Source organism: Oncorhynchus masou, chromosome 1 (assembly GCF_036934945.1).
Source record: "Oncorhynchus masou masou isolate Uvic2021 chromosome 1, UVic_Omas_1.1, whole genome shotgun sequence".
Taxonomy (NCBI): Eukaryota; Metazoa; Chordata; class Actinopteri; order Salmoniformes; family Salmonidae; genus Oncorhynchus; species Oncorhynchus masou.
In genome coordinates this window covers 46355322-46376224 of record NC_088212.1, presented here as the reverse complement: position 1 = coordinate 46376224, position 20903 = coordinate 46355322, and the positions used below count along the sequence as shown (strand labels likewise).

The window sequence follows — 20903 nt, the reverse complement described above, 5'->3', positions numbered from 1 at the left end:
ATGAAAAAAGTCAAGGGGTCTGAACACTTTCCGAATGCACTGTGTATATATACAGTTGAAGTCAGAAGTTTACATACACTTAGGTTGGAGTCATTAAAACTCGTTTTTCAACCGCTCCACAAATTTCTTGTTAACAAACTATAGTTTTGTCAAGTCGGTTGGGACATCTACTTTGTGCATGACACAAGTAATTTTTCCAACAATTGTTTACAGACAGATTATTTCACTTATAATTCACTGTATCACAATTGCAGTGGGTCAGAAGTTTAAATACACTAAGTTGACTGTGCCTTTAAACAGCTTGGAAAATTCCAGAAAATTATGTAATTGCTTCAGAAGCTTCTGATAGTCTAATTGACATCATTTGAGTCAATTGAGGTGTACCTTGTGGATGTATTTCAAGGCCTACCTTCAAACTCAGTGCCTCTTTGATTGACATCATGGGAAAATCAAAAGAAATCAGCCAAGGCCTCAGAAAAAAATTGTAGACCTCTAGGTTATTCTTTGGAGCAATTTCCAAACACCTATAGGTACCACGTTCATCTGTACAAACAATAGTACGCAAGTATAAACACCATGGGACCACGCACCCATCATACCGCTCAGGAAGGAGATGCGTTCTGTTTCCTAGAGATGAACGTACTTTGGTGTGAAAAGTGCAAATCAATCCCAGAACAACAGCAAATGACATTGTGAATATTCTGGAGGAAACAGGTACAAAAGTATCTATATCCACAGTAAAACGAGTCCTATATCGACATAACCTGAAAGGCCACTCAGGATGGAAGAAGCCACTGCTCCAAAACTGCCATAAAAAAGCCAGACTACGGTTTGCAACTGCACATGGGGTCAAAGATCATACTTTTTGGAGAAATGTTTTCTGGTCTGATGAAACAAAAATAGAACTGTAAGCCATAATGACCATCGTTGTCATGCCACGGGGGTGGCAGCAACATGTTGTGGGGGTGCTTTGCTGTAAGAGGGACTGGTGCACTTCACAAAATAGATGGCGTCATTAGAAAGGAAAATTATGTGGATATATTGAAGCAACATCTCAAGACATCAGTCAGGAAGTTAAAGGTTGGTCGCATAGGGTCTTCCAAATGGACAAGCATACTTCCAAAGTTGTGGCAAAATGGCTTAAGGACAACAAAGTCAAGGTATTGGAGTGGCCATCACAAAGCCATGACCTCAACCCCATAGAAAATGTGTGGGCAGAACTGAAAAAGCATGTGCGAGCAAGGAGGCCTACAAACCTGACTCCGTTACACAAGCTCTGTCAGGAGGAATGGGCCAAAATTCACCCAACTTATTCTGGAAGGCTACCGAAACGTTTGACCCAAGTTAAACAATTTAAAGGCAATGCTACAAAATACTTAATCGAGTGTATGTTAACTTCTGACCTACTGGGAATGTGGTGAAAGAAATAAAAGCCAAAATAGAATGATTTATCTACTATTATTCTGACATTTCACATTCTTCAAAAAAGGGGTGATCCTAACTGACCTAAGAAAGGGAATTTTTAATAGGATTAAACTATTTTTGGGGTCTTCCTCTGAAGACTAAAAAGATTTGGCATGGGTCCTGAGATCCTCAAAAGGTTCTACAGCTGCAACATCGAGATCATCCTGACCAGTTGCATCACTGCCTGGTACGGCAATTGCTCGACTTCCGACCGCAAGGCACTACAGAGGGTAGTGCATATGGCCCAGTATATCACTGGGCCAAAGCTGCCTGCCATCCAAGACCTCTACACTAGGCAGTGTCGGAGGAAGGCCCTAAAAATTGTCAAAGACCCCAGCCACCCCAGTCATAGACTGTTCTCTCTACTACCTCATGGCAAGCGGTACCGGAGTGCCAAGTCTTGGACAAAAAGACTTCTCAACATTTTTACCCCCAAGCCATAAGACTCCTGAACCAGTAACCAAACGGTTCCCCGGACTATTTCCATTGCGCGCCCCCCCCCCCCCCTTTTACGTTGCTGCTACTCTCTGTTTATTATATGCAGTCACTTTAACTATACATACATGTACATACTACCTCAATTGGCCCGACCAACCAGTGCTCCCGCACATTGGCTTACCGGACTATCTGCATTGTGTTCCACCACCCGCCAACCCCTCTCTTTACGCTACTGCTACTCTCTGTTCATCATATATGCATAGTCCCTATAACCATACCTACTAACATACTACCTCAATAAGCCTGACTACCCGGTGTCTGTATATAGCCTTGCTGCTGTTATTTTCAAATGTCTTTTTACTGTTGTTTAATTTCTTTACTTACCTACACACAAACACATTTTTTTCGCACTATTGGTTAGGGCCTGTAAGTAAGCATTTCACTGTAAGGTCTACACCTGTTGTATTCGGCGCACGTTACAAATAAACTTTGATTTGATTCCAGTGTTTAATTGCTATATTGTAATGACTTTGCCACCATGGCCTATTTATTGCCTGCCTTACCTCATTTGCACACAATGTATACAGAAATGTTTTCTACTGTATTATTGACTGACTGTATGTTTGTTTATGCTATGTGTAACTCTGTGTTGTTGTATGTGTCGAACTGCTTTGCTTTATCTTGGCCAGGTCACAGTTGTAAATGAGAACTTGTTCTCAACTGGCCTACCTGGTTAAATAAAGGTGAAAAAAAAATATATATATATAAAATGCCCCTATGCACAAAGGGAGATCCATACAGAAATGGTTTGTTGAGATCGGTGTGGAAGAACTTGACTGGCCTGCACAGAGCCCTGACCTCAACTCCATCAAACACCTTTTGGAAGAATTGGAACGCCAACTGTGAGCGAGGCCTAATCACCCAACATCAGTGCCCGACCTCACTAATGCTCTTGTGTGGAAGCAAGTCTCTGCAGCAATGTTCCAACATCTAATGGAAAGCCTTCCTGGAATAGTGGAGGCTGTTATAGCAGCAAAGGGTGTACCAACTCCATATTAATGCCCATGATTGTGGAATAAGATATTCCACGAGCAGGTGTCCACATACTTTTGGTCATGTAGTGTAACTGTTAGTTGTTTTTTAACAAAAATGTAACGTTAGACGTTAATGGCCTAGTTGTATATTTTCGGTGAAAATCAATACAATACATGTGCTTTAGCTGTCACCCTGGCCTGATATTGGCTACACTAGATACTTCCCTACTGCGGCACGCGAATAAGGTGCCCTGTGTTGTCGGCTTGCAGCGTATACTCTCTTATGGAGCAGTGTTGACTCTTATGGTGAAATCCAGATAGTTATACCTACTACCATCTGTGTAAGCTGCTATCCTACTTGAAATAAAATCAAGTGGGATGGAACAAATTGGAGATGATGATCAAATCCAGATGGTGACCAATACTTATTGTTATTACGCCCTCGCCCTTCGACATAATCACTTTACAAGTTTTAATAAGTGCTAGATAACTTGGTTTAGCCAGATAACAAGCACTATGCGGCAATCGCGCCGCCATGAATTTCTGGATGCTAAAATTATAATAGTTCGCCTAATTTCAGTTTGTGACAAAACAAGCAGTCATTGTGTAGATATTCATTTTACCATCTTAACCGGTGAGAAATATATTTTCCATAACCTAAAATATAGTATTTTCAGCAGTTAGAAGTTGGTGTACAAAGCTGAAAGTAAAAGATGCAAAAACGAAACAAAAGTTCGGGAAGCATAGAAATACAGCACATAGAACACATAATTGTTAGACTTGTTGTCAATGGGAATGACATATCTATAACTCTGTCTATGTGAATTTGGTCTGGTCGCTCAAAAGGTTACATATTGCAACTGGGTAGGGCTTATCCGGACAACGGGCTGAACCGTTTTGTCTCCACACTCGACTCAGCTACGCGACATGCGTCATCCATTTGGGCACGAGGCGTGTCCATAATGCCTCTCCCGGAGTAAACAGCCAGGTAGTCAAATAGGTTAAAATGTGTAGCATGTGGCAGTTCCATGGAAAAGAGACATGTTAAATGATGGCCTGTGTATCTATTATTTACTCTAAGCAGTCTCTTGTAAACTACGTGTCGAGTTGTCTTGTATCATAGCACGTACAACAGGTAATCAGGTAAACTGCTGACATTGGCAACCAAGCTTTTGTTTAACATGAAATCGGGCTATACAGCAGGAATAATCATGAAGGCATTCTCAGTTGCAATTTTTCTTCTTCTGTTCATGGATCAGACAGGTGAGTGTCCACTTGTGACATGTTTATGAATAGACTATGTAACCTAAAAGGTGGACTTAGCCTAATAAGTGATACAGTGAAATTAGTTTATATTAGGTCAATGTTTTGATCTATGTGGTGCTCACTTCTACTATTTGATCATCTTCTCATCTCTTGCTTATTGTTTTTATGAAATTTGCAGCAAATGGGCGCTCAGATAAAACTACTGTAATTAAAACTGTGGGGGCGAATATTCTACTTCCGTGTTGGAACACTGCGATGAACGTGACTCCCACCTTCACGCGATGGATGCAGAATGGACAGTTTATCATTGGCCGAAATCATTCCATAATTCTAACACCTTCAAGTGAAGGGCACCTGACGATAATGTACAATCAAAGCTTGTACATCAATGGACTAGCTTTATCAGATGAGGGGATATATCTTTGTGATTCCTTACCCCATGACAACAACACTCAAACAAGTCTGACATTGCAAATAGTCAGTAAGTATATGTTTCCTAATGTAACAGTGTTTGTGTTGGTGTCATTATTGTATAATGAATTGTATATACACTACATTGCCAAAAGTATGTAGACACACCTTCAAATGAGTGGATTCGGCTATTTCAGCCTCACCCTTTGCTGACAGGTGTATAGAATCGAGTATTTTGGTCTATTGCTCCTGGCTCCAAATTCCTTGAAACTGGTTCTTCCGGAATATTTGCTGCAGTGGCTAGTTTTGTGGATAACCGTTACTGTAGTAGTATGTTCATGTATCCTGTAGCCATTTGAATGAGCGTGATAAGAGGGTATTTGCGGGTGAGCTTAAATACTGTACCTTGAAGAGCGTTGAACTGTCTGATATTAACCAATAAGGACTGTGAAGGATCTCTAAAGAGAATGCCTCTTGTGTATGTTGTGCTATCGTGTGTATGTTGCTCATTAATGAAACACTGTAACAATGCTTGATTGGGGATAATGTGAACACTGTATTCAAGTGGAATGTGTATGCCTACTAAACAACCTTATGTTGACCTCTATCAGGTGGTCCTGCCAATGGCATCACAGACATCCACCCAGCCACAACCCTTTCCAATGGAACCCTCATCGTCCACAGGGGTTCCACGGTGTTGTTCAACTGCTCCAGCTGGTCCTATCCCTCCCAGCGTCTGTCCTGGGGGTTTCAGGGTGTGGTGTCCAGAAATGACTCCCTGACAGCGGGCAGTGGGTCCTGGCTGGACTTCAGGATAGAGGACATCCAACCCACAGCTCAGGGGAACTACATATGTAGAGCCCAGAACTCAGTTTCCCAGAAGGAAGTTGGCTGGAGCAAAGAGCTGCTTGTATACTGTAGGTGGCTATAAGGGTAATAGACTCACTTGTCTCTGATACTGGGATCTGTCTTCTGTGATTGCCATGGGCTTAGTGATAATAAAATGAAATAAAATCTCAATGTCATTACTGTTTTGTTTATCTGCAGATGCCACTGGCTGGTACCTGGCACCAAATGGTGCCCTAATTGATTAGATTAACCAAAATAATAAATCATATTATCATAAAAATCTAAATGGTACCTGGTTTATTATTACTGTGTAATTACTCAAATACCAAATCAATTCTACACCGTAAAATGAACTGCTTCCATTTCTCCTCTAGATTCCCCAGAGAAGCACCCGGAGTGTCAGTGGAAGATTGGGAAGGACCCGTCCCATGTCCAGTTTAACTGCAGCTGGTTTGGAGGCTACCCCTCTCCCACATTACTCTGGGGGGAGAAACATCAAGTGCCATCGAGCCAGGGGAACCAGGTGTGTATTTGTGTGTTTTTTTTTGGTGGACAATTTAAAAACACAATTTAATGGGATACAATGCATTTGAAATCATTGATGGTAACACAAAAGTGTAACAACTTATTTCCATTGTGGTCCTCTTAGGTGGCTGGACAGCTGATGAGGTCGGAGAAGACAGACCGTCTAGTGGTAAATCTGAACAGGTCGTTGTTGTTCGAGGGGCAGACGCTGAAGTGTGATGGGCATCATCCTATGAGTAGTACCGAAGACGAGAAGTTCTGCTCCTTCACGCTCAGTAAGACATACAAGAGGCACCATGCAAACTAGTCAACATCTGCTATGATTGTTTACTTTTCAGATTTATGGTTTCTGTATTCCAAATACTGTAGAAAGACGCCCTGAAACGTATCAATGTTTAGTTCACTTCAGTTCAGTTCAACTCTTTTTTTATTTCAGCTTATAAACAACTATGGTTTCTGCAACTGTACAAAGCTCAGAATGTTAGCCAGGTATGAAACCATTCAGTGGCACACAGCAAGTGTGTTTTTGCAATTCAAGAAAGGCGTGCCGAGGGATATTTTGAAGCGTTATCTTAGCACCATGAAAGTTTACTCAATGAACAATGAAAAAGTGCCAAAGAATCTCTTACTCAGCCACACCTCTCCAGTGCGTGTGTGCATCCTTATATCTAATCTAAATGTAACAAACAAAAAAATGTTATCCGTTATTTTAACGGTTCAGTTGACTGAGAACACATTCTCATTTACAGCAACAACCTGGGGAATAGTTACAGGGGAGAGGAGATGAATGAGCCAATTGTAAACTGTGGATGATTAGGTATGAGGGCCAGATTGGTAATAAAGCCAGGACACCAGGATTAACACCCCTACTCTTACGATAAGTGCCATGGGATCTTCCGTGACCACAGAGAGTCAGGACACCTGTTTAACATCCCATCTGAAAGGCAGCACCCGACACAGGGTAATGTCCCCAACCACTGCCCTTGGGATATTTTCTTTAGGCCAGAAGAAAGAGTGCCTCCTACTGGCCCTCCAACACTACTTCCAGCAGCATCTGGTCTCCCATCTAGGGACTGACGAGGACCAACCCTGCTTAACTTCAGAAGCAAGCCAGCAGTGTGATGCAGGGTGGTATGCTTCTGGCTCAATTGTAATTATGTGTAATTATATCCCTGGCCCAGTCTAACACCATGTTTCTTCTCATCTCCCAGAGTCTCCCTATCCTGAAGGGGAACCACTGGTCACAGCTCTCGAAGGCACCAACATCACATTAACCTGTAAAGAGACCAGCTCCATGCCTCCAGCCCTCACCACCTGGCAGAGGACAGCACAGCAGGAGGACGTGGTACCCAGCCCCAAGTATGTCCTGTCACGACAGGGCCCCACCTTCACCCTCACCATAGTCAACATCACCAAGCAGGACGAGGGCCTCTACTTCTGCAGGAGCGAGAACCCACTGATGGTCCGCGAGCTGGAGATCTATTTAACAGTTAAAAGTGAGTTAAGACTGAGTTGAGTGTCGGTGCGTCTGTGTGTGCATGCGCCTAATTTTCCTTCCTGTAAGAAAATTGTGGGACTATGGGAAATTGTATAGAAAACTTATCTAGAGATTGATTATGGCCCTAGTGATAGTTTGTTTATAAACATAAAGGCCAGGTGTGGGGGATCTTTATCAGAACAAAACCATTTGTGAAAATGCTTAGTGCATCACTGCCTGGTATGGCAACGGCTTGGCCTCTGACCAAAGACTCCAGCCACCCAAGTCATAGACTGTTCTCTGCTACCGCACTGCAAGCGGTACCGGAGCACCAAGTCTAGGTCCAAGAGGCTTGAAACTGCTGCTCCAGTTTCAACTGTTCAATCGTTCTGCCTGCGGCTATGGAACCCTGACCTGTTCACCGGACGTGCTACCTGTCCCAGACCTGCTGTTTTCAAATCTCTAGAGACAGCAGGAGTGGTAGAGATACTCTGAATGATCGGCTATGAAAAGCCAACTGACATTTACTCCTGAGGTGCTGACCTATTGCACCCTCGACAACCACTGTTATTATTATTATGTGACCCTGCTGGTCATCTATGAACATCTTGACCATGTTCTGTTATAATCTCCACCCGGTACAGCCAGAAGAGGACTGGCCCACCCCTCATAGCCTGGTTCCTCTCTAGGTTTCTTCCTAGGTTCTGGCCTTTCTAGAGAGTTTTTCCTAGCCACTGTGCTTCTACACCTGCGTTGCTTGCTGTTTGGGGTTTTAGGCTGGGTTTCTGTACAGCACTTTGAGATATCAGCTGATGTAAGAAGCTTTATGAATAAATTATATTTGATTCTAAACAGCTTCTACCCCCAAGCCATAAAACTCCTGAACATCTATTCAAATGGCTACCTAGACTATTTACATTGTCTCCCCCCCCCCCTCCACTCCCCTCTCCACACTGCCACTCTCTGTTGTCATCTTTGCATAGTCACTTTAATAACTCTACCTACATGTACATACTACCTCAACTAACCGGTGCCCCCCGCACATTGAATCTGTGCCGGCACCCCCCTGTGTATATACAGTGCCTTGCGAAAGTATTCGGCCCCCTTGAACTTTGCGACCTTTTGCCACATTTCAGGCTTCAAACATAAAGATATAAAACTGTATTTTTTTGTGAAGAATCAACAACAAGTGGGACACAATCATGAAGTGGAACGACATTTATTGGATATTTCAAACTTTTTTAACAAATCAAAAACTGAAAAATTGGGCGTGCAAAATTATTCAGCCCCCTTAAGTTAATACTTTGTAGCGCCACCTTTTGCTGCGATTACAGCTGTAGGTCGCTTGGGGTATGTCTCTATCAGTTTTGCACATCGAGAGACTGAAATTTTTTCCCATTCCTCCTTGCAAAACAGCTCGAGCTCAGTGAGGTTGGATGGAGAGCATTTGTGAACAGCAGTTTTCAGTTCTTTCCACAGATTCTCGATTGGATTCAGGTCTGGACTTTGACTTGGCCATTCTAATATCTGGATATGTTTATTTTTGAACCATTCCATTGTAGATTTTGCTTTATGTTTTGGATCATTGTCTTGTTGGAAGACAAATCTCCGTCCCAGTCTCAGGTCTTTTGCAGACTCCATCAGGTTTTCTTCCAGAATGGTCCTGTATTTGGCTCCATCCATCTTCCCATCAATTTTAACCATCTTCCCTGTACCTGCTGAAGAAAAGCAGGCCCAAACCATGATGCTGCCACCACCATGTTTGACAGTGGGGATGGTGTGTTGTGGTTGATGAGCTGTGTTGCTTTTACGCCAAACATAACGTTTTGCATTGTTGCCAAAAAGTTCAATTTTGGTTTCATCTGACCAGAGCACCTTCTTCCACATGTTTGGTGTGTCTCCCAGGTGGCTTGTGGCAAACTTTAAACAACACTTTTTATGGATATCTTTAAGAAATGGCTTTCTTCTTGCCACTCTTCCATAAAGGCCAGATTTGTGCAATATACGACTGATTGTTGTCCTATGGACAGAGTCTCCCACCTCAGCTGTAGATCATTGCAGTTCATCCAGAGTGATCATGGGCCTCTTGGCTGCATCACTGATCAGTCTTCTCCTTGTATGAGCTGAAAGTTTAGAGGGACGGCCAGGTCTTGGTAGATTTGCAGTGGTCTGATACTCCTTCCATTTCAATATTATCGCTTGCACAGTGCTCCTTGGGATGTTTAAAGCTTGGGAAATCTTTTTGTATCCAAATCCGGCTTTAAACTTCTTCACAACAGTATCTCGGACCTGCCTGGTGTGTTCCTTGTTCATCATGATGCTCTCTGCGCTTTTAACGGACCTCTGAGACTATCACAGTGCAGGTGCATTTATATGGAGACTTGATTACACACAGGTGGATTGTATTTATCATCATTAGTCATTTAGGTCAACATTGGATCATTCAGAGATCCTCACTGAACTTCTGGAGAGAGTTTGCTGCACTGAAAGTAAAGGGGCTGAATAATTTTGCACGCCCAATTTTTCAGTTTTTGATTTGTTAAAAATGTTTGAAATATCCAATAAATGTCGTTCCACTTCATGATTGTGTCCCACTTGTTGTTGATTCTTCACAAAAAAATACAGTTTTATATCTTTATGTTTGAAGCCTGAAATGTGCCAAAAGGTCGCAAAGTTCAAGGGGGCCGAATACTTTCGCAAGGCACTGTATATATTTTTTACTGCTGCTCCTTAATTACTTGTTACTTTTATCCATATATTTTGTTTAAGCTACACTGTTGTTTAGGGGCTCGTCAGTAAGCATTTCACTGTAAGGTCTACTATACCTGTTGTATTCAGCACATGTGACTAGTAACATTTGATTTGATTTGTAATAGAGGTATAGACACAGAAGATCATACTTATGAACAAAACCTAACAAAGGCAGGTGCAGGAAGGTAGCAAGGCAACACCTTCTTTGGAATGTTGATGAACCTGTTGCCTCTCCTTGTGAGAGATTCTTGTACATTCATGTCCCATAAGCGACATGTAAACATGCCTAATGAGAGACGAAAACATGTCTAATCTAGTTTTTTCTTTTCTTTCTCAGCCTCATCTCAATACACTGGAGCAATCATTGGGATATTCCTAGCCATTTTGATCGTAGGATCTGGGATTGTTATCGCTAAAACAGTATATTCCAGCCGTGACCGAATTTGCTTGGGTAAAACCTTTTTTTCCCCATGAATTGCATTGTCCCTTTTCTTACAAGAGCTTTTAAGTTCGCTCATCTGTCTTTGTTTGTTATTGTGTCATTTCATGAAAGGTGAAAGAAAAAGATCCATCAACCTAACATTAAAGATAAGATATACTTTGATGACGACTGACTGGGAAAGTTACTGACTTGCTCAAATATATATTTAAATACTAACAGCCAAATTTGATTACAGGTAATGGATTTGAGCGAATGGAGGAGGACAGGGAAGATGTGTTGAGCCTGGTAGAGTCCGATGAAGAAGTGTTTCCTGAAGCAGTACCCAGACTGCCACCTCTATCTCTGACTAACGGACACAACACTACTACACTTGTACAAATACATCGAATCTCATCCAGTAAGACATGATTCTAGCTGCTCCCTGCTTGTAGAGGGGGGGAGGATTGCCCACTGGGGTACTAGCTGCATATAATTGTTTTGAAAAGGTGTAGGCCTGTTCTATATTACATTATGAAGGCAAGTAATGTGATTGTAATGTTGTAATTGCATGTATCTGTAATATACAGTGGATAGAACTGTAACTATTCTGTTTCTGTTTTGTATTGACCTCATGCTGTATATGCAGCTCAAACCCAAATCTGTAACCCATCTCTTTTTCAGATGACCATGAAGATGAAGATGAAGAAATTGTTGAACATCCATTACAGCTAGAACATACAGATATGGAAGAACTTGTCACATTTTAGGTGTTGGAAGATTGTTTTCATGTAATGTTTTAAAGAATATCAAAGATAACATTTTACTACCTATGAAACTGAAAAAATGCGTAATTATTGGTGGTTGGCTTTCACAGTAGCCGATGTAGATGTATGGGTCAGCTTTTTATCATCCATTTCACTTTTTTGGCTGATGAATTAATAATTAACAGGGTTATTTAAATGAATTGTTGCCATTCGTCTCAAATGACATTTTTCACAATAATGTAACATTTCATAACATTTTGTATCACTCAAACACAAAATAAACCTGAATAAAAAAAAGCATAGGCAGGGTGAGTTGCACCCCCAATTGCCCTCAGCACAGCCTCAATTCGTTGGAGCATGGACAAAAAAAAGGGTGTTGAAAGCGTTCCACAGGGATGCTGGCCCGTGTTGATGTCAATGCTTCAGTTGTTTCAAGTTGGCTGGATATCCTTTGGGTGGTGGACCATTACTGATACACACGGGAAACTGTTGAGTGTGAAAAATCCAGAAGCGTTGCAGTTCTTTACACACTCAAACTGACTGGCACCTACAACCATGCCCCATTCAAAGGCACTAAAATGTTTTGTCTTGCCCATTCATCCTCAGAACGGCACACACACAAACCATATCTCAAGGCTTAAAACTCCTTATTTCACCTGTCTCCTCCACTTCATTGTCACTGATTAAAGGGGATTTAACAAGTGACATCAATAAGGGATCATAGTTTTCACCTGCATTTCACCTGGTCAGTCTATTTCAGGGATACTCAACTCTTACCCTACGAGGTCCGGAGCCTGCTGGTTTTCTGTTCTACCTGATAATGAATTGCACACACCTGTTGTCCCAGGTCTAAATCAATCCCTGATTAGAGGGGAACAATGAAACAATGAAGAGGAGCTGGCTTCGAGATCCAGAGTTAAGTATGAGCGGTCTATTTCATGGAAAGAGCAGGTGTTCCTAATGTTTTGTACACTGTTTTGCTCTCTCTTTTTTATTAATGAACAACGTATACAATTTACAAGTTGTAATGAGCAGGGGTGCAACTTTAGTTTAAGAAGTGGTGGGAACATAATTCATTTTTGTATCCAGTTGGATAAACACTCCATTCAGCCTACCCGACGTCCGCATGGTCCTAAAGTTCACGGAGCCCTATTTTGTATGACATTACAATGATAAAACTGGTGGGGACAAAAATGCAATTTCAAAATGTGGGGCGGACATGTCCCTGTGAATGAGTATGCTTATCAATAGATCAAACAAGCCCATGACGAGTCCATGTTACTTAATAGAAAACAAGGGCACGTGTGGCAAGGTAGCCAATCCTATCGCATTTGAGGGATGGAATTTTACTGTACAGGAAATCAGATGAATTCTTCTTTGACTTACATTTCTCTACCGAAAGCTTAAAAAACACTATTTGGCTATATCACGTAATTTAGCGTTCCGAATATACAGTATGCGCTCTATTTTTCTCTCGGAATATGGCATTTTAACATGGGATTATTGACTAGACGTCATTGTTAGATAATCAGGAAGTATAGACAGTAACCCGATCAAGAATGTGATAACCTGCTTCCGTCAACATCTAAAATTTGCAAAAATGTGTTCATTGAAAGACAACATTCGGCGCATACGGCCAGGTACGTTCCATTTAATTTATAGGACTATAATAAAACAATATACAGGTAACTGCCAAAATAAAGGAAACACTTAAGTAAATTAGGGTTCTGGCGGCTCTGTTATGGTGTGGTGTGCATTTTGCTGGCATGGTTTAGGTCCACTGAGGGCAAGGTAAACGCCAATAAATACATACACAGCCATACTGAGTGGATCACCTTCAACCTATGATTAATCATTTCTATCCTGGTGGGATAGATGGTTTCTTCCAGGATGACAATGACCCCATTCAAAGGGCACAAGTGGTGGTCAATGAATGATTTGATGAGCATGAAAACGATGTAAAACTAGATTCAGCTGCGGGACGATTTTCTCTTTGAGCGGATGGTCAGGAGACGGACATAATTACCAATAGTTTGTAGACTGCAAATTGACCGCAAGAAGCCCACACAGATATAACGTCTAACTAAAACAATAATTTCGAACATTGCTGTCATGTGTATATGATCACATATATCTCTGTATTATGGGTGGGAATACTTTGGAACAGATTTCCAAAAGTAAAATCACTTGGAGCTGATTTGCTGGTGTGTTATTTATTTTATTTTTGTTGGGGGTGGGGGCAAAGAAAATGGGGGCCGCCAGTTGGGGAACCCTGATGTAAACCATATCCCATGATCTCAACTCAAATTAACACTTTGATTCTTGTGGAATAATGGTGTAGTATCCCTCCAATAGAGTTCCAGACACTTGTAGAATCTATGCCAAGGCTTTTCTGGCGCCTCGCAGGGACCAAATACCCTGTTAACACACCTTATGTTTTTGTTTCCTTTATAGCTTTCAGAAACAGTCAATCCCATGTAGAAATTGGTAGAAAGGAAAGGGAAAAATTGCTAACTGAACAGCTGGTGCACTAACAAATATACTCAGCAAAAAACGAAACATCCTCTCACTGTCAACTGCATTTATTTTAGCAAACTGAACATGTGTAAATATTTGTATGAACATAACAAGATTCAACAACTGAGACATAAACTGAACAAGTTCCACAGACATGTGACTAACAGAAATGGAATAATGTGTCCCTGAACAAAGGGGGCTAAAAATCAAAAGTAACAGTCAGTATCTGGTGTGGCCACCAGCTGCATTAAGTACTGCAGTGCATCTCCTCCTCATGGACTGCACCAGATTTGCCAGTTCTTGCTGTGAGATGTTACCCCACTCCTCCACCAAGGCACCTGCAAGTTCCCGGAAATGTCTGGGGGGAATGGCCCTAGCCTTCACCCTCCGATCCAATAGGACCCAGACGTGCTCAATGGGATTGAGATCCGAGCTCTTCGCTGGCCATGGCAGAACACTGACATTCCTGTCTTGCAAGAAATCACGCACATGGCTGGTGGGTGGCTGGTGGCATTGTCATGCTGGAGGGTCATGTCAGGATGAGCCCTCAAGAAGGATACCACATGAGGGAGGAGGATGTCTTCCCTGTACCGCACAGCGTTTGACAACAAACTCAGTCTGATGATGCTGTGACACACCTTCCCAGACCATGACAGACCCTCCACCTCCAAACGTTGTTGCCGGTGATGTCTGGTGAGGACCTGCCTTACAACAGGCCTACAAGCCCTCAGTCCAACCTCTCTCATCCTATTGCGGACAGTCTGAGCACTGATGGAGGGATTGTGCGTTCCTGGTGTAACTCGGGCAGTTGTTGCCATCCTGTACCTGTCCCGCAGGTGTGATGTTCGGATGTACCAATCCTGTGTACTTGTTGTTACACGTGCGATCGATTGTCCATCCTGTAGCACTGTCTTAGGCGTCTCACAGTACGGACATTGCAATTTATTGCCGTGGCCACATCTGCAGTCCTCATGCAGCGGGCAGCATGCAGCATGCCTAAGGCACGTTCACGCATATGAGCAGGGACCCTGGCCATCGTTCTTTTGGTGTTTTTCAGAGTCAGTAGACAGGCCTGTTTAGTGTCCTAAGTTTTCATAACTGTGACCTTAATTTCCTACCGTCTAAGCTGTTAGTGTCTTAATAACCGTCCATCAGGTGCATGTTAATTAATTGTTTATGGTACATTGAAGCATGGGAAACAGTGTTTAAACCCTTTACAATGAAGATCTGTGAAGCTATTTGGATTTTTACAAATTATCTTTGAAAGACAGGGTCCTTTTTTTGCTGAGTTCATGTGGAATATACACTCAAATGTACTGCATTGTGGTAGTCCAACAACAGACATTTTTTCTATTGTAACTTCTCGCCTCTCACAGCTTCCGATGGGCTGATATTGGAATTGAAATCCGCCCACCCTCCATCGCTGGAGGGGCGCGCTGGCTGCGAGACGTGGAGCGTTGATTTCTCTCCAGATGGATCCTGGTTTGCATGGTCCATGGGACACGGGATTGTGTGGGTGATTGCCTGGCCGCTTCGGCATGATAAGTATGTCGAGCCTTTAAAGACTATAGGCCTGTAAATATTCCTCCTTCCTTCCATTCTTCCTTCCTTCCTAACATTCTTCCTTGCTTCCTCTCCTTCCTCATTTGAAGGTCTTGATGTTATTCATCAGCAACTCTTGAGTTTTATTCTTCATTTGTTTACTGTCAATGCTTGTCCATATAGGGTCAATAGGGTTGAGATTGCCCTAGAGAGCAACAGACAGGACAAGACCCTGAACTGTGGTCAGACAGTGTGGGGGCTGGCGTTTGGACCACGTCCATCAAAGACACCAGCACCTGGAGAAAAGGCAGCATCCTGTGAGAGAGAATCATCCAGACTGCTTCTGGCAACTGGCTTAGAGAATGGAGTGATCAAGATTTGGGATGTTGAAACTGGTGGGATATGCAACTTAGGACAATGCTCTATTTCATTTATTGACCACATGATGCCAAGTCTCTAATGTTAACGTGCAACTCACAGTGCCCTGATTACATTTTCAGGTCAGCCTCGGTTTGACCTCAAAGGACATGAGGGTATTGCAAGGGACCTGGTCTTCACTCCCAACGAAAAGCTCACCCTTGTATCATCCTCTCGAGACAAAACCTTAAGGATATGGGATCTAACCCAGAAAGGTCAGCTATTGTTATACATCTAAAAATCATTCCCCCGAAGGACATTTCTCTCATCTTCTTCAATGCTGAAATTCATGTTAATTTTTTATTGCATATGGAATTTACCTTAAACGTCTATATACGGTATCTTTTTCTCTGCCCTCCATAGGTGAAAAGGAGCCACACGTCCTCTCTGGCCACAAGGACTGGGTCAGCTGCTGTAGTGTCTCACCAGACTGCAGCATGATCGCATCGGTAGGCAGGTTTGACAGAGTGAGTTGCCCCTCAGCAGAGGACTCTCCAAGAGAATCACAATAGTTGCTGAAACTGTGCTGAAAAGGAAATGTCTGAGCAAGCAGAGTTTGGTTTGACTCAGCATGGTAGTATGAAAAGGCTATAAAAGTTTTTTTATTTTACCAGATGGTGTGTCTATGGAGCCTGCGGTCATACACCTTCATCAGGAACTTAACGGGGATCAACCACAAGACATTCTACCTGTTAGCTTCCTGTGACTTCTCTCCCGATGGGGCACTGCTCGCCACTGCAGCCTTCAGTGGTTCCCGTTGGTGGATCGATCTGTGGGATCCCTACACTGCACAGAAATTGTCTTCTCTAATGTACATCTGTGTGGATAATGACTTGATATGTGTAGCAGGATAATGGTGTGATATGTGTGGTGCATTAGTTGACACATTGTTGCTTTTTCTTTCCAATTAGGGATTGCTCTGAGATGTATGGACAGAACCAAATCTCATCATTGAGATTCTCCCCCGAGGGTTTGCAACTGGCCATTGTTACTGAAGACAGGTAAGAGTTTAGTTAAGAGCTTTGCACCCTTCTCAACAAATTTAAAAGAGAAAGTGCTAGGCCTTCTGTTTCATGTGTTTCACAGAGCCCTCCAGATGTGGGAGCCAGGACAGAGGGGTATGGTGATGCAGACCAAGGAGGACCGTACCTCCAATGGGCTGTGCTGCAACTTCCATCCACAAGGGGGAGTCGTAGTCACAGGGTAGATTTACTTTACTGGCTCATTCTCATTAGAATAACTTGATACAAACATGAGCCTCCTACAAATCAAAGCAAACTTTATTTGTCACATGCACCGAATACAACAGGTAGACCTTACCGTGAAATGCTTACTTAGAAGCCCTTAACCAACAATGCAGTTCAAGAAAGATATTTACCAAATAAACTAAAGTAAAAAATAATCAAAAGTAACAATAAAATAACAATAACAAGGCTATATACAAGGGGTACCGGTACCAAGTCAATGTGCAGTGGTACAGGTTAGTCAAGGTCATTTTGAACATGTAGGTAGGGGTAAAGTGACTATGCATAGATAATAAACAGTGAGTAGCAGCAGTGTAAAAACAAATGGGGGGGGGGGGGTGGGGGGGTCAATGTAAATAGTCTGGGTGGCCATTTGATTCATTGTTCAGCAGTCTAATGGCTTAGGGGTAGAAGCTGTTAAGGAGCCTTTTGGTCATAGACTTGGTGTTCCGGTACTGCTTGCCGTGCAGTAGCAGAGAGAACAGTCTATGACTTGTGTGACTGGAGTCTTTCACCATTGTTTTGGTCTTTCCTCTGACACCGCCTAGTATATAGGGTTAGTATATATGTCCTGGATGGCAGGATGCTTGGCCCCAGTGATGTACTGAGTAGTAACTTTCTACCCTCTGTAGAGACTTACAGTCAGCTGCCGAGCAGTTGCCATATCAGGCGACGATGCAACCGGTCAGGATGCTCTCAATGGTGCAGCTGTAGAACTCTTTTGCGGATCTGGGGACCCATGCCAAATCTTTTCAGTCTCTTGAGGGGGAAAAGGTGTTGTCCTGCCCTCTTCATGATTGTCTTGGTGTGTTTGGACCACTAACTCATTTTAGATGCATCCAAGCTGTCAGGCCTGGATATAATCAACTATGAATTATAAGGGTAGAGTTAATAACATTGGAGAGATGGGGAAGACAATACCCCTCTTTTTTACACTGTTGTGAGACTGTTGAAAGCAATTTCCAGAGGGCTTTGTGAATACGGTCCTAGGAATTTGCCTTCACCTGTCTCTCATAGCAGTGCAGATGGGGATCAGGAAACAAGGAAAGAAAGCTCCTTCAGATGCACCTCTAAGATCCTGTCCGTATCCGAATAACTGTACTTGCATTTTCTAAATAGTAGGCATTTTAGGTATGCAGAATTGTTTTGTTTTATAGGTTTAGTGTGCTTTAAATGCCAGGATGTCATACTCATTTGGAATTTTCATACAGTTCGCTGCACACTATTAAGGGAATCGTCTTTTGAGACCCATGTGTGTCTGACATGGGTATATTACTGGAAACTTTCAAAGTTTACCAGTAAACTACTAGAATTTTGGTGTCTTTCAAGGATTTTATATAATATATCACAAGACATCTAGTGGCCCTTCTGAGTACTTCAGATTATCACAGGTGTCTGTAATTATAGAGTTAATTGATAATGCCATTGTTAGGTCGATGCTTTTTTCATTAATTAGGCGATTTTCTCTTGAACCATATGGTCTATCTACTAGAAACTCATGGACAATATGGACACAGATGAAAAATGAATCATATATGAATACAGTTTTTAAAAGTTATTCAAGTAGAAATGACCATTACGATAGATTGCCAAAAAATCTATGTTAATTACCAAAATTACCAAAGATTACTATAGTAAATTACCAGTAGCTTTGCAACCCTAGTCTGACAACAGCTTATAATCAGCTGAGGGGACGCGCTGTACCAAAATAAACTAATGTTGGGAAGGAACGCAATTGCACATTAGATGACGTATTCTAATTAGGATGAGCCTAGTATGCTGATATTAGTTGCTTACTACATACTAAACCATACGTTCTAAATAGTATTTAGTATGATTAGTACACAGTATGCAGTTTAAGTAAGTAGTGGGCAAGACAGATTTTGGACACGACACCCAGTTTTGTTGCAGTTTGTCTTTTTTAGAAATGTTTCTTATTTAGTTAGCATATCCATGTAGGAAGGTTAAAACGAGGCAAACAAATGGGCTAATACCCTGTGTGTTATTGTTGCAGGACCAGAGATGGCCACGTGAGGTTTTGGATGGTTCCCCGGGCAGTGCCCAGTCTGTGCCACCTGTGCCGCTCCGTCCTGCGCCACTCAGTCTCCACACACCAGGTGGAGGCCCTCCCCATACCACGCAGGATCCTGGAGTTCCTCACCTACAGAGACATCCCGGACCACTCAGAAGCACGATCTGACCGCTCCTCGGATGAGGAGGAATAGTGACTTTTGGAATGGGTGGAGGGAATGTTTCTGGACTCCATTTGTAATGCATTTGAGTTGATGGATGTATTGACTGATTAATGATGGAACCGTCAAAGGAGGAGAGCTTATTATTTGCCTCGTTTACAAATGCATAAAGAGTTGGTGGGAATGTTGTCTGACTGAAATGATGGGACTTTTTAGGACCTTGAGTGGGGTGGATACTTTGTGGTTTACACAAAATCAGTCATGTCTGATCAGCTATTTGTCCAAGGAAATCTCTCAGGATGTCAAAATGGAAATTCACCTGGATGCAATTAGCTAGTGATTATAGATGAACTTAAGAAATTTACATAAATTGCACAAAAAAAATGGAAGTTACTCGATCTATATTTTGTGCTACGGATATATTATAGTATGTAAAGTGACATTTGTGTAATTTTGCATTGTGTAAATTGGTCTATTAAATCATAATTCCATGACAGTCTAAAAAATACACTAATTACAATTTTATTAAACACAAATTCAACTTAATGTACATAAAGGAATATTGAGCAAACGGGGACAACACAAGTGTGTCTTTATGACGTTAGTCTCAAGAGTTCTCTCCCCTGTCGCTTTCATTGATACATTTTATATTTTAGTGAACAGGGTACGCAGGCCTTTTGTCCCAGCCCAACACTAACACACCTGACTCAAGTAACCATGGTCTCGACCAGCAATGTATTAATTGCATCAGGTGTGTTAAAGATGGGCTGGAACAAAATCATGCACACCCCGTAGCTCTCCAAGAACTTGGTAGGTGACCAATGTGTACTAGATCAGCGGTTCCTAAACCTTTTCACTCAGGCCCCCCTTCCAGCAATGGGGAACAGCCGCCCCCTCCCTCGTTTGCGCCACGACTAGTTCTTTGGGCACAAGCACTGTTCATGACAAACTGTTCACACCCCTCTTGGAGAGAAAATGTGGCAAGTTTAAAGCTTTTTTTTCCTGCAATTCAAACATTTTGTGAAGGGGTGCAGAGAAAATGTTGCGGTTTCAATCATTTTCATGGAATTCTATAAAATGTTACCATGTCTTGTGTATTTATGTTATTTGAGTCTCAAACATTACAACAAAATCTATGGGCTAAAAAAACATTAGCTGACATGGACATTTCTGACAAGTTATAAATAGCTAAGGTATGCAATGACTGAAATAACAAGAGGAAAACTGATGCACTACCCATTTTTGAAATTGCATCTTGTGCATTCTACTATTACAACTTTTAAGAGTAAGTTGAAAGCTGCACTGAGTTCCTTAAAAATAAAAAAATAATATTTGAGGGGAGGGGCACAGTTTGGGAAGCACTGTACTAGATGGTTGTGACTGTTTGGGGACCACTGGTCTGGGTGGCATCATTAACCCAAATCTCTCTCTCATCGAACACAACTGGGTCTTCTCGTTGAGTCCCGAGGCCAGCCGGTACCTGTAAGAACAAAACACATCAAAAAAGTGTAACATAGTCATCCTAATTCACATTTAACGGACGCTGTGTTCCAAAGCGACTTACAATTTGTTGGATATATAAGCAACAGCA

The 20903-nt window shown here is 42.2% G+C and overlaps 3 protein-coding genes across 5 annotated transcripts in view; 2 read left to right on the top strand and 1 right to left on the bottom strand.

Moving 5' to 3' along the window:
• The first annotated feature begins 3833 nt into the window (after positions 1-3833).
• Positions 3834-11464, top strand: vsig10 (V-set and immunoglobulin domain containing 10). Its single transcript, XM_064972935.1, has 9 exons — positions 3834-4199; positions 4381-4683; positions 5225-5530; positions 5837-5985; positions 6112-6262; positions 7199-7483; positions 10553-10666; positions 10893-11054; positions 11318-11464. Exons 1-9 carry the CDS (start codon positions 4118-4120, stop codon positions 11401-11403), a joined length of 1638 nt encoding a protein of 545 aa, XP_064829007.1. The 5' UTR covers positions 3834-4117; the 3' UTR covers positions 11404-11464.
• A 1242-nt stretch (positions 11465-12706) lies between these two features.
• Positions 12707-20401, top strand: wsb2 (WD repeat and SOCS box containing 2). Its single transcript, XM_064972945.1, has 9 exons — positions 12707-13040; positions 15294-15462; positions 15643-15854; positions 15960-16091; positions 16240-16343; positions 16491-16687; positions 16788-16877; positions 16963-17079; positions 19135-20401. Exons 1-9 carry the CDS (start codon positions 13001-13003, stop codon positions 19343-19345), a joined length of 1272 nt encoding a protein of 423 aa, XP_064829017.1. The 5' UTR covers positions 12707-13000; the 3' UTR covers positions 19346-20401.
• The window catches only part of LOC135545347 (replication factor C subunit 5-like), a 21699-nt gene continuing 20970 nt past the window's right edge, over positions 20175-20903 (bottom strand). For all 3 annotated transcript variants that reach the window (XM_064972975.1, XM_064972963.1, XM_064972970.1), the window contains exon 8: positions 20175-20792. The gene's annotated coding sequence lies outside the window, so the exon portion shown is untranslated. The remainder of the gene's footprint in view (positions 20793-20903) is intronic.

Coding starts and splice junctions, on each gene's coding strand:
- wsb2 (XM_064972945.1), top strand. CDS start 13,001: ATGTGTTCATTGAAAGACAACATTCGGCGCATACGGCCAG. Junction 15,855..15,959: donor GATTTGGGATGTTGAAACTG/GTGGGATATGCA, acceptor TTACATTTTCAG/GTCAGCCTCGGTTTGACCTC. Junction 17,080..19,134: donor GGGGGAGTCGTAGTCACAGG/GTAGATTTACTT, acceptor TTATTGTTGCAG/GACCAGAGATGGCCACGTGA.
- vsig10 (XM_064972935.1), top strand. CDS start 4,118: ATGAAATCGGGCTATACAGCAGGAATAATCATGAAGGCATTCTCAGTT. Junction 5,986..6,111: donor CATCGAGCCAGGGGAACCAG/GTGTGTATTTGT, acceptor TGGTCCTCTTAG/GTGGCTGGACAGCTGATGAG. Junction 10,667..10,892: donor CCGTGACCGAATTTGCTTGG/GTAAAACCTTTT, acceptor ATTTGATTACAG/GTAATGGATTTGAGCGAATG.